General features: G+C 30.6%; 1 protein-coding gene across 1 annotated transcript; it reads left to right on the top strand.

Moving 5' to 3' along the window:
- The first annotated feature begins 8,578 nt into the window (after positions 1–8,578).
- Positions 8,579–13,293, top strand: LOC120352253 (putative gustatory receptor 28b). Its single transcript, XM_039432023.1, has 4 exons — positions 8,579–9,568; positions 11,715–11,783; positions 12,339–12,428; positions 13,285–13,293. The coding sequence occupies exons 1-4, from the start codon at positions 8,579–8,581 to the stop codon at positions 13,291–13,293; spliced, it is 1,158 nt and encodes a 385-aa protein (XP_039287957.1).
- The last annotated feature ends 1,259 nt before the right edge of the window (positions 13,294–14,552 follow it).

Here is a 14,552-nt window from a genome sequence, read left to right as displayed (position 1 = left end):
GATTTTTTTAGTGCTATTGTAGGTGTGTGCGGTAATGAATTTGAACAACTCAACTTCCCTCTCTTTTCTCAATAGAACGAGCTAATCCTAGACGAAACAATCGAATGTAAGGCTAAGGAACGGTATGTGCAGAGATGGGAGGAAGCACGCATATATCAGAACCAGTTGAGACTTAAATACAAGGAAGACAACATGAAAAACGACATTAGAAGACGGTTGAAATACTCGGATCTACTTAACAGGGCCAATGAAGCCATGAATGCATTCAGGATGACTGAAGCTGGGGTATGTAATAAATATGTATGAAATAGAATACAAATTGAATAGATAAGCAGTATAATTCAATGAATTTGAAAGTTATTGTAATTGTGGGTTGCACTTAATGTGGCTTTCCCCCAGTCTATTCTTATAATTTGATGAATTTGAAAGTTGTAATTGTGGGTTACACTTTAATGTGGCTTTCCCCCAGTCTGTTCTTATTTTTGCTTTTATATATTTCTCAGTCTGCTCTAATATTGTAAATTACAGCAACACACAAGATCAGACTGAGAAAAAATCACATTAATAAAGTGTAAACCCACGCATTACACCAGAGTTGTCAACAAAATGTTGCTCACAAACCCAGAAAGTTGTCAATCTTGCTTTTTTACCCAGAAAGTTGTCAATCTTTTTGTAGTAAACAAGTTGAAAGTTGCTGTACTTTTCAATAAATTGGCAACAAACTGCCGAAATTTGTTGTAATCTCAGTTGACAACACTCTGGTGTAAACGTGGCTTGATATGGAGACACAGAAAGTCAGCTTCATGTTGTAATAAACTTGAAAAGAGGCTATTCATTGTATCATTTGCTTTAATACAGAGTAGAATAGAATATATTTTATTGATCAACAAATATATAACATATACATGGATCTCGCACGTACGTCGGCCAGGTACAAAGGAAAGTGATAGACATTTACATAGATGAAGTAACTCAGGTAAAATATAAAACAATGTCAGATAATAAAAAAAAAACATCAGATAGCATGGAACAGCATAAGATATCATGGAAGAACTTTGCCATATCAAGACTTGTTTACAATTTATTCATTATATGTGGTCACAAATTCGCTGCTGAGGTATTCCTCTAATGTATAGAACACCCTAGTTTTTAGTAGCTCCTTCACTTTTTTCTTGAACATATCTTTCGGTATTGTTTTTATATCACGTATAAAACATATCAACATATCTTGAAGGGGACATAAATCTTTTGGAGTGATTTTTTGTGCTATTGTGGGAGGTGTGCGGTAATTTATTTCTAAAAATTATATAGAAAATAACTAGTACCCTTGTTATCTCTATATATAAAAATGAAAGTCTGTTTGTGTGCTAGTTGTTTGTTCTCCATAGAATCGAAAACTACTTGAGAGAACGGCATGAAACTTTGGGAATATGTTGTGTGAATATTGGGGATGGCTTCTGACCAGAAATCTTATTAATAGGGGGTTAATAATAATCAAATATCAATTACAGACCTATGTTTTCAAAATTGTCGGCCGAGCGGCTAACGTAGAACAAGAAGATCATTATGATTCAAGATCATGTTGTGATAATTATGATTTATTAGCATCTAAACTCTAAACTTACCAGCTGTAATAAACACATCACTCCGTGATAAAGTTGTTTATTGGTATTGGAACGGTAGTTTTAAGCATATAGGTAGTCCGTATTGAGATGTAAATGAAAATATTGATTGTAAATAAATAAATAAATTTCATGATTCACCAAATAAAGTCAAGTGTGACATGAGATACATTGACTTTTTGGCGGTACGAAGTTCGCCGGGTAAGCTAGTCACATATAAAACATATCAACATAAATCTTGAAGGGAACATATCTTTTGGAGTGATTTTTTTAGTGCTATTGTAGGTGTGTGCGGTAATTTATTTCTAATAATTATATAGAAAATAACTAGTAGCCTTGTTATATTTTATATAAAACACTACTAGTTTCAAGCATTCTCAAGTAGTGTCAATAAGTGAGAATGGCAGAAATTAGTGTTTGAAACTATAGTGAGGTCCACGTTACATTTTATGCCATTCTTGTGTGTGTGAATAAATAAATTGAATATAATCATGGAATAATTGGGGATGAAAAACATTGAACTCAGTGTCTAGAATACAGCAAAGTTATATTATATTTATATTTTATCATATGGAGAACAACATCAATGAATAAATCAGGCTTAGCTCTACAATAACTATTCCATTTCCGAATTTTGATTGGAAATTAGTCCAATAAAAGTTATATTCAATTCTATGAACGTGTTAAATCGGGGATCGGCTTGATATAGAAAGCTGTAACTTTGCTAAATTTCTATTGTAGACTTGTGTAATTATAATAGTTTTTAAAAAGTGATAAGGTAATAATAGTTGATTTAATATTCATATGGAAAAGAGATCAAAATAATAAAAAATCTTGCAGCACCAATAACAAATTGATATAACACCAACTAATCAAATCAAATAGGTCTTTATTTATCATTGCATTCATACAATATAAATAATAATTCACAATAATCGGTTGAGGAAGTCTTGTATACAATATGGGCTGATTGAAATTAAATATTTTTTCCTACAGTTACCTTGAAAAGTGGCCATTGCTGCACTGATTACAGAACGCAAAGAATCACTTTTCCTCTCTAGTGCGGGAAAAATTTTTCCTGCACTCCAGATTTGCAACATGGCAACGCAAAATACTTAGTAGGTTATATGGAGCAACAGTGCAGCAAAATCAAAATGAAGTTGGTAACAGTGACTGGGCTGCTATAGTGAGCAGAGGTGCAACGAAGCACAACGAGCAAATTATTGATTATATATTATAACCAAGGACAACGAGGACTTTAGGATTTTAGGATTAAGGTTTTTATCAATAATAAAATTACACAGAAAAACATTTGATGGATTTCAGGCAATTTTACCCATAATTATCCACTTCTCATATTCAATGGTAACTGTAGGAAAAATTTAATGTGAAATACGTGCGCAAAGTTCCTCTGCTGCACTCAACAAACCATTCCGCCCTCGCCTACGGCTCGGGCGTAAACGTTTCTTTCGGTGCAGCAAACTGTTACTTTGCGCACTAGTTGCACAAATAACTATTTCAATTCTTTCTTAAAATCTGCACCATCCTTCTCTCTAATATTGATTGGCAGCCGATTGAAAAACTTAGCTCCCATGTAGGGATGAGGGGCGTTTTTCAAAGAATTGCCTCCTATGTTGTTCAAGTGCATACGTTCTTCTTGAGCAGGTATGATATTGATGATTGACATATCCTTCATTTTTTAATTTTAGAGTCAGAATACATTCCATTATATAGAGTCCTTAGACGGTCAAGATGTTGAGGCTTTCAAATTTTTCTCGTACAGACTCTCTGAAGCCTAACCTCAAGATTATTCTAACTGCTTCCTTCTGTAATATAAATAATTTTTTCAAGTTTCCAAGAGATGTTCCTCCATAGAGACCTATTCCAAAAGACAGTTTGGCGAAGTAGATGGTTCTCAGTGTTGTCTGGCTGCAATAATTGGACAACACACTGAGTGAATAGAGGCCACAGTTCATCTTCTTCAATACACCATCCACGTGCAAATTCCAAGACAATCGTTGGTCTATTGTCAATCCCAGGAACTTTGACTATATTGATGGAATAATATACAAGCAGAAATATTAAGTTCAGTTCAAGCCTTCATAAAAAATAAGAAGATGTTCAATAGTTTCTTGTTTAATATTATTTTAAGATTTACTTCAATTTTCTTCAACAGTTTCAAGAGGAGAGTGATGGAATAGACGAGTTTAAAGCGTTTATGAAGAAAATTGAAGACGAAAAACAGTCGAAAATTGAACGAGATAACGCAGTGGGCCGGATACAAAGATGGTGGCTGAGCTATAGAAGTTTGAAAACCCAGGTCCATCCGCCGAAAATTCATAAATCCAAAAAAGACAAGAAAAAGAAATTGCCCAGGGCTTCAGGGGACAATAATATTTAGAGTATGTGTAACTGTAGATCGATGATATACAGGTCAATTAATATTCATATGAAAAATAAAATTTTGGAAAAGGGATATAATACTATAATTATTACAAAACACTAGAATTTTTTGAAAAATAAATTGTCTGGTACTTCTGACTTCAGGGGATAATAATTACACAGAACTAGAATTTCTCAATCAAATTTCCAGAATAATTTCAGTTTTTTAAATGTTACAGAATCAAATCCAAACATTGCCAAGATACAGTATTTGATATATTCATCCACTCATTATATCATTGCTTGTCTGATTTATTTTTCAAAGAAATATAATCTAGTGTTTCTTCTGAAAATGTAAGAAGACGTACCTAAATCAGTTATTCATTCCAAATATTATTAGTTGTCTGTATTGTTTAATTTCCTTGTTTGTTATTAAAGTTACAATTTCTATGTGATATGTCTCCTGTTTTGTTTTTTTTCCATCCTATTCCTAACTCTTTACAATCAATGTTTTTGTTATGAGACATGTATTATTCTATTTAGACTTAATTTCTACTTAAAGCTAGTCTCAGATACTTCTGAAGACGTACCTAAATCAGTTATTCATTCCAAATATTATTAGTTGTCTGTCATTCCTAATTCCTAAGTCATTCCTAACTAATTATTATTGTACGAAAATCCTAAATAAATGCTGCAAATCACCCCGAAGACCTCTGCTACTGCAGACATTGACAACAGGGCTAACAGCTAAATGGAAATTCGATGTTAGCCCTGTTGTCAATGTCTGCAGTAGCAGAGGTCTTCGGGGTGATTTGCAGCATTTATTTAGGATTTTCGTACAATAATAATTATATATTAATTAGCATTTGAATAAATGCATTCTCTATTTAATTCCATCATTCCTAACTCTTTACAATCAATGTTTTTGTTATGAGACATGTATTATTCTATTTAGACTTAATTTCTACTTGAAGCTGGTCTCAGATACTTATATTTTCAACCTCCATAGCTTGATTTGAAGTCAAAGCAACGCGCAAGAGTCGTTTCTAAGAGGTGGCAGGGCAGGAAACTTTCCGATTGGCTTTATTTCATTCTGAAAATAAATTCTATGTAATTCAGTTCTATCAAAATATTATAAGTTGACTGTATTGTTCAATTTCCTTGTTTCTTATGAAATAACAATTTCCATGTGATATATGTGTCTCCTTTTTGTTCTGTTCTATTTTAACTCTTTATAACCAATCATCAATGCCTTTGTTACAAGGCAAATATTTTATTCAGACTGAATTTGTACTGACTTGAAGTTTGTCCCAGATACCTATCATTTCATCCTCCATAGCTTTATTTAATCCTGGGTGAAGTCTCTAACTTCAGTTTAACTGTTGTTAATACAAAATAATACGCCAAAAATAATAGATATGTTAGTAATACAAAATACATCAATGATAATACTGAATTAATTGTCCAACACTTTCAATTCACTTGTAATTAATTGAATTAAATAGCATTGATTCGCTGTCTATTTGAACCAATAATAAATTATAAGCAGTATTATTATGGATTATTAATCCTAGTTTGTAATGGATTGATGAGGTATCCAATCCTTGCATTTATATTGTGTTATGTATTTCTATTCTTCTGTTCGTCTAATACTTCTTTTTATCTCCATTCTTCATTAAATTGATTATATTTTCTCATTAAACATTGTGAATTTATGGATTCGATTTGATTGCGATTGATTTGTATGCCAATTGTAATTATAATGAGATTGAAAATCAATCTTTAGTTTCTTCAGTAATTTGCAAGTGTCAATCCAGGAGTACCGTATCAAATCTTCAGTGAATGAGTAAATCATTAAATCATTGATAGTGAACGATGATGAAAGGAATATAACAGTGACAATAAAATGTAAATAATACTATATTTGACAAGTTGATGGATTATCCAACTTTCATTCAAGTACAATTCTACGAAAACAATATCTAACGGTGCCTTCCATTTAACCGACATTTTCTTCTACATCCGATAAATTGATTTTAAAAAACTCTCCTCTAATGATATCGAATGATCAAACAGTCGTTCATAAACTGTCTGAAAACCATTTTTTAATTCTCTGAGTGCTTGAAAGTTGGTGGTGTCATTTATATTTAAAATCAGGATCATCTATATTGAATTGTCAATCTTGTAAAAAAGCGCTTCGCTAAAAATCTTGTTCAAATATAGGAACAAAAGTTAACTTGCAACGTGAAAAGGTTTACTTGGTGAAACATCATTATTCTGATGGAATTACTCAACATCATTATTCTAATGAAATTATTCACATCATTATTCTTAGGTACTTCAACATAAATATTAATTACATCATCATTATAGAAGTCACTGTGTCAAATTAGTGAAAAGCTGTCAAACTGATCTAAGAAGATGTGAAAAGGCAAACTTTAATTCTGAAATGATTCACTTTTTTCAAATAAATCAGACACATTATCTCCATTATACCAGTATATTTTCTTCCTATTCTCTCCTTAGATATTAAGCTGCTCCAAATTTCTGTAGCTTATTCAATGACATTGACAAGTTTGCAGTAGTTCATTAATATTATTTCCACATGAATTATTTGAAGAGAAGAATACTTCAGTAATATCCAATCCCTGATTGAATCAACTTCTGTCGTCATTAATTAATTTTTGTTCTGGTTTATTTAATTCAATTCTTTTAATTTCTATAATAATTGAAATATTCTATAATTTTAGTCCAATTCAGAAATTTCCTCCCATCATTGAGCCTCAACTTACTAGACCAGTATGAGAAGTTTAAAAGTTTTAAACCAAGAGTTTTGAAAGTTATTGATTCCTAAATTGAATTGTGAGATACTGTAATTTTGTTTCAAATGAAGAACTTTATCAGCTAGTTATAAGTTCACTTTTTGTGTAGTTGAGAAGTTGATATTGTGGTAATTATTCATATTGAATGGAAAAGACTAAGAAATTGTCAAAAAACCACTGATTTATTGATAATTAGAAAGACCGGTTTCGGTTATTACACCCATTGTCAATCTCTGATAAACAGTTTATCAGAGATTGACAATGGGTGTAATAACCGAAACCGGTCTTTCTAATTATCAATAAATCAGTGGTTTTTTGACAATTTCTTAGTCTTTTCCATTCAATAGTTATAAGTTCAATATTTGTTTTAACAGTGCTGTGTGAATATGAAGTAAATACATAGAAATATGTTTGTTACGGTAGGTATCAAACTGAACTATTTTGAAATAATGTAATAGGTAGTGACACAGTGAAACACACTCATCATGGGGGATGAATTGAACAGACTGTCTTATATTTTGGTTAATCGGTCTTGACTTCACTCACAACTAGAGCTTCAAATACAGAGTTCAATCTCTTCACAAACAATATTGTAGGCTATATATTGTCTCAGTTCAAACTTATCCAAGAATTCTCACTACGGTATGAATTAATAAGAAAATACATAAATGTCACAACAATATCATGATTATCTTCTCAGTTTTTAAACATTATTGATAATAGAAACTACAGTGGGCCTACTCCCAATTCCATCAAACTACAATACAGTAATTTTGTCAATATTTGAACAATTTAATCGCTGATATTATCTTCACATAAATGACTGTGACTACTTAAAATTTTATTCAAGTTATACTTGAAATTCATTAACAGAAATCATGAAAGGTCACAAAAATATCTTGATTATTATATAACCTCACAATTTATTGTATATCGAAAGTTACTTTCAATTTCATCAACTTTAATATAGTCAATATTTTGAACAATTTAATTATTAATATTATCTCCACATAAATGTCTGTGACTAGGTACTTCAAAGTATATTCAAGTTATATTTGAAATTCATTAACAGAAGTCATGGAAGGTCACAGAAATATCCTGATAATATTTTTAAACCTTACAATTTATTGTAGCATTTATAATGAAAACTACTGTCCATTTCATCAACCATAATTATAGTTGATGAATATTTGAACAATTCATATTTGAAGCAATTGAAATTTAAAACAATTGTTCAACAACTCATATTTAAAACAATTAATATTCAACAATTAGTATTTGGAACAGTTGATATTTGAACAATTCATTAATAATTTTATTTTCTCCACATAAATGATGACTATGACTACGGTACTTCAATCAACTTCTTTCATCATCTTGATTCATTCTCGCAGTTTGATTTATTTATTTCTTTATCTAAAATATTTTTTTTCACTATCTCTGAAATCTACAACCGTACATAAATTTCCAAAAGTCAACAACTTTATCAACAATAAATCAGCAAAAACTAGACGTAGGCCTACTTTGATTCATTTTCCTCTTGATTAAATTTTTTGAAGCAGTGCAACGATTTTTGAAATCTACAATCCTACATAAATTTTTGAGAATCAACAATTTTATCAACAATGAATCAGCAAAAACTAGACATACTTTGATTAATTTTTCTCTTGATTTAATTTTTTGAAGCAGTGCAACGATTTTTGAACTCTACAATCCTACATAAATTTTTGAGAGTCAACAACTTTATCAACAATGAATCAGCAACAACTGGACGAAAAACAGAAGAACATGGCGAGAAAAATCTTCAGGGACATCATGCCCATCGTACACCTATCCAGGGTACTTGGAACTGTGCCCTACAAATACACAAGCACAGGTCTCATGTCCCTGAAACCAACCAGAATCGCTTACACATTTTTAATCATCAGTTTCTACCTTTTGGCTCTACTCTACATATCTTTCACCACCGAGATATTCAGTACTAACAAGAAAGAAGTCACTCAAATCACCCATACTTTCAACATAGTTTTCGAATCATTGACGTTTATTATATCCTTGATTTCAGCACTATTGAGAGCTAAAGAAATTACGGTCAGAGTTGTAAATATGATACGAGTTGATAAATCTATGGTGAACCTTGGTGTGGTCATTGATTTTGATGTAGTCAACCGTAGGTTCTACTTTTGTTTACTAGGGTTTCTCCTATTTTTATCAGCGATTTTCGCGATAGACTACGCGGTGTGTTTTGTGTACAACGTGGGAGACGCAATCACGTTTATGGAATGGATTTTCATAGTTTTCCTATTTTTCTACAACCGGTTACATCAGGTGCAGTTTGTGTTTTTCATCTATGGTCTGTGGAAGAGGTTCCTAGGTCTTAACGTTGAGATGAAGAGTCTCAAATCGGCGGATATCTATGAGAAAAACCTCCTAAACAAAGATAAAATCTTAAAAACAATCGAAAACAAAGGATCACTCAAGGATAAAATCAGGTCGATGAAAGAGATACATGATCGGTTGACTTCGTTATGTAATCAGGCGAATGAGACGGCAAGTCTCAGAAATTTACTGTTAATCGCGATAAATACAGTAACTGTGACGTCACACCTGTATGTGATTGCTAGTATGGTAATAGATAACAAATATGAATGGCACATCTTTGCTTACTCCATCTATTGGTGTGTGTTCAGAGTACTGGACTTGTTTGTGATAATACTAACTTGTGCTAAAGTTAGCAATGAGGTGAGTAAAATTTAAAAAATATGCAAAATTTACACCATGAAAAGAGATATTGTGACATTTCTATAGAAGGTGTTCTGAAATAAGGTGCCCATAAGTGAGGGCGTAATTTCTCACATCAAAAGGAGAAATAACATTGTATAGAATTTCTTCCTTTGATGTGAGGAGTCACGCCTTGACTTATGGGCACATTTTTCCAGAACACTCTGTATATTGAGGTGGAATAAAGAGATGTCAGATCCATATAATTATACGGATAAAATAAATTCTGCTCCACAAATTATGTGGAACTGACAATGCATCTCTTTCATTTTACCTTAGAAAATTATACATTGTACCTTATACAGTATAATAAAATTATAGGTATACTCTTACATTGTAGTATGAGCTATAAATAATGCTATAAGTGAGCTATATTTTTTCCTTTACCATATACTATCCAATTCTCGTAATTTATTGATGTTTTATAAGAGATTGATTTTTTATTAATAAATATAATTAAAGAAGTTTCATTCTTCAAATTTCCTTCTACTATTTAGTGCTTCAGTAAGTATTTGCAGTAGTAGCAGAAGGCCTTAGTTCTATTTATATAGCTTTCATTGGATATTTGAAATAATTATTAAGCAGAATCTCATTTTAGTCTTGAACATAACTCACTTTTTCATCATCATTATAGCACCTAGTTGGAGACTGATAATCTATTCTATTTTGGATAATCGAAGATAATATTGTTTGTGAAGGTATGAATCATTTTGGTTCAGCATTCTATATTGGTTGAGGACTGAATTTTTATTTTTATTCATTGATTTATTGTATAATCTAATAATGACATTGGAGGAAAAACTAGGCTGAGATGGCCTTTTTCTCTTCAAAAATTTTGATAAAGTGTTAATGTTATACAAAGGTTGAGGTTATGATATCACACAATACTTCGTCACTTGATTATTGGTTCAGGAATAATGATTTGAAGATTTTGAATTTTGAAGGTTGACATAATACTTTAAATGAATCACAGAATGTATCGCAATGAATAAAAAACTTAAGAAATTTGAATTAAAATTAAATAATTTTCCACACATTTATAAATGATAAAGGATACTGTACTCTAAAATAATTCTGAAGCGCTGCTTTCCCTTCAGTAAATCAATTAAAAGATTTTAAAAACTGTAAACTAACTTTTATGATCATCAATCATTACTACAAGGATACTCGATAGCTTTATTATATTACATAAAGTCATTGAAACACAATAAAAGTCCCTTTTTATTTCATAAAAAACCAACTATAGTTTCAACTTTTATTTTATTCACACTATTTCAATATTTTATATGATTTACAATTATTGAAAATGACTCTTGAAGAGTTGAAACTAACTTTGTGTTTTAATAAGATAAAAAGGGTAATTGTTAACTTTTTTACTGGGTTTCAATAATTTCAGTATATCTCTTAAAAGATAACTATAAGTGAATAGAATTACTGTAGTGAGGTCCACGTTATAATGGCAGTGTTTGATTAGCAATGGTATTGCTATCCTTGTCTATCATTCAACAAAGCGGATACCGCTATCTCTTTCTTGCTTTGCTCTGTTCCCAGATTGTCTTTTAACAATGTAGAAGTAAATAATTAATTAACAAAATATTTCATCTTAATTATGTGAATTTATTATAAAATCATTGAAAAATATAATTTATTGCTCAATAAAATATATTTGATTATTTCAAACGAGAATGAACAGTTAGTATTACATCAATAAACCTGTATCAGCTACCTTCTATAGAAGGCATTGACAAGACAGAGGATCGGCAACGTTGTTCTGCTATCTTTCTCCACTGCCATTATAACGTGGACCTCACTATAGTAGCCTTCCCTTTCATTCTCTTTGTATTCCTACATCAGTACTGTTTTATTTTCATTGATTCAACTTTCATCAAATAAAATTAAAAAGTGATTCTACTTTTTAAAACGAATATTATCAATTGGTCCAATTGAAATACAATGAGAGTAGTTGATATCTTTTATCTTTCAATATACTTTATGGAGCCCTAAGAAGAGACGTATATTTTCAATCTTTAACCCGTTGTAATCATGGATTTTTAGAAATATCATCGATAGAACTAATCAATGAATTCATTCTCAAATGATATTTCAGGCTAATCATACAGCAATTGTAATCCATGACTTGTTGAGCTCAAGAGAGATGGTTGAAATCGCAGAAGAGGTAAGATATTATAATTTATAGAATTATCTCAATTATTGTAGAATATAGTGTTATAAATAAAAATACAAAAGTATCTTTTTCACTACATATTTATCAATATTCACGCCATGTTTTGGCTGTTAATACATTTTCAAGTGACATTTTATTTGAATACAAGTAGCCCTGTACAAGAAAGTGAAAAATTGAATACAGTGTTATTTTGAAAGAATAGCCTAGCCTACTATTTTTATCTCATTAAATTTTAAATACAGTGTTATTATAATAATTATTCATACATTTCAGTAAAAATATAGTTGTTTTTGCATCAATGTCTCAATTAATAGGTAACTCTAAAGCTAATATGAATGATATTTTTGAGAAGGAAATTCTCAATTTGGTGTAGCTTTTAAAATAATCTACTAGTGAATTTCTGGAGCATTTCAAAGTTGTCTCATACAAAAAGAATAGAAGTTGAATCATTTGCTATTTTTTCTCTATGGTTGTATGTAATATGACTGAAACATAGAATGTGATAAAGACTGGAAAACATAGTTTTAACGTCTTAATTTTTTACAGCTTGAACACTTTTCGATCCAACTTCTACATCATAAGATAGCATTCACTGCTTGCGATTTCTTCCCAATAGATTTCACTCTACTCTATTCGGTAAGCATAAATGTTACTTCCAGAGTGGCATATTTGTCGAGAAAATTCTATAGGCTGTGTCTCTAAGACATAAATCTGCTTTTCTCCTTTTTTCAGAGCATCATATGTGTCGACTTGTGATAATAGTTCTATTTGTTGTATTTTTGTCTGTTATGTAGAATATTTAATTTACTATTGATATTCATAAAAGAAAGAAATTGGATATTTTGTGTGTATAATTTCCGAAACATTCCATGTCTACTTTTGTTACGGTATACCATTTAACGTTGTAATGCATTTGTTGTTCTCTTCTGATACTGCAATAAAACATTTATTTTTTTAATTATTATTTAACGAAAATCCCAAATAGATGCTGCAAATCACCCCGAAGACCTCTGCTACTGCAGACATTGACAACAGGGTTAACAGCTAGATGGAAATTCGATGAGAACTACTATCCAAAAATTATTTATTTATTTATTTATGGGCCCTTGCTGTAGGGGAATAGTTCACATGTCCACGATATTTTGTTTATGCAAAAGAAGGCTGTATCCTGTACATATATAAGCCAGTTCTTTCCTTTATTATATTATAGATTTAGGCTTACTTATTTTCTTCAATGTTGTTTTCCATCACGAACTGCTTATTATTAAATCACTTCTTGCTATTAGAAAAAAACGACCAGCAGTCAGATATTTTACAATAAATGAATTAATCACTGACTGTGACAACGAGATCTTTCGGCAAGTCCGCCATCTTCTTGGTTGTAAAAAAATTGACTGCTAGTTATTTTTTCTAATAGAAAGAAGTTACTTATTTTATTGAATATTTTACATAAATATTGACTGTTATTCTCTAATTTAACCCTTTGTTACAGGTAGACTAAGTTTCCTAAACTGCACTTTCTGATGTTATCTATAATTATTATGTTTTTAAGAAACTTTTATTATTAATCCATTCAAATTTAAAATTGTTTGTTTTATTCTAATTTATATTTTAGATTGTGATTTGGTGTTGAAATTTGAATGGACATAACCTATAATATTGGACAATTTAAAACTAAATTAGGAAATTGAAGAAGTTTTAGGCAATAGCCTGTTTTTTCTTTTCCGATTCTTGTATTTTTTGCTAACCTTATAAATAAATAAATAAATAATTTTGTAATTTTGAACGACAATAGAATCCTATATTAATCGATTCATTTCATACGCTCTGTTCACTAAAATATTTAATAAATCTGAAAAACAATACTTACTAAATTTAACTACAAAAAATAACATGTTTGGGAAAAGGACTGTGTGCAACAAAAAAGAGATCTTCTACTGTGGGTCACAATATTATAATTATACTGTAATATTACAATAATAATTTGTAATAAAATTATATTATTTGTAATTAGATTATACTTATAATAATAATAGTATACTCTACATAATGTTCTACTGTATTGGGTTGGCTGATTGTGTAAGCGTTTCAAGACTGCTCCCTGTTCAGCCAATCGGAGACTTCCTGTCCTGTCGTGCCGCCTGAAAAAAAAACCTAATGTGGTCTCGCCCTTAACCATAAACGAATATTTATTAATTCATGTATAATTCATTTCAATGAATATGATTTTAAATTTTGTATTTTTCTATTTTCAGATGGCTGGAACAGTGGCTACCTATCTTGTAATTCTAATACAATTTAAATTGTCACAGTAGTTAACAAGAGTTCCTAAATACATTTAAACAAAAAATACACTTTTTTATAACGATTCCATTTTTTCCTCCATTATAGTTCTATGCTTTACATTTTTTTAGTGGGGTCCACGTTATAATGTAAGTATTTGATTAATATTGGTGTTGCTATCATTGTCTATCACTCGAAAAAGCAGATAGTGCTATCCTTTTCTAGCTCTGCAACGTTGCCAGATCGGGTTTTCCAATGTAGACAACTAATCAACAAAATAGGAACTGTACTGTATTTAATCTTAATTTTGAAAGCTATTTTTTCAATCATTGAAAAATATTCAACATAAATTAATATTTCAAACAAGATTCAAGATTCAGGCCCGGTAACACAACAGCCGGTTAAATTTTAACCGTAATTAATTTCACGAGAACCAATCAGAGAAGGCGTTTTTGAAAAGACGGCTTCTCTGATTGG

Source organism: Nilaparvata lugens, chromosome 7 (assembly GCF_014356525.2).
Source record: "Nilaparvata lugens isolate BPH chromosome 7, ASM1435652v1, whole genome shotgun sequence".
NCBI lineage: Eukaryota > Metazoa > Arthropoda > Insecta > Hemiptera > Delphacidae > Nilaparvata > Nilaparvata lugens.
The sequence above is the reverse complement of the archived record's forward strand: the minus strand, read 5'-3'. Positions and strand labels throughout refer to the sequence as shown.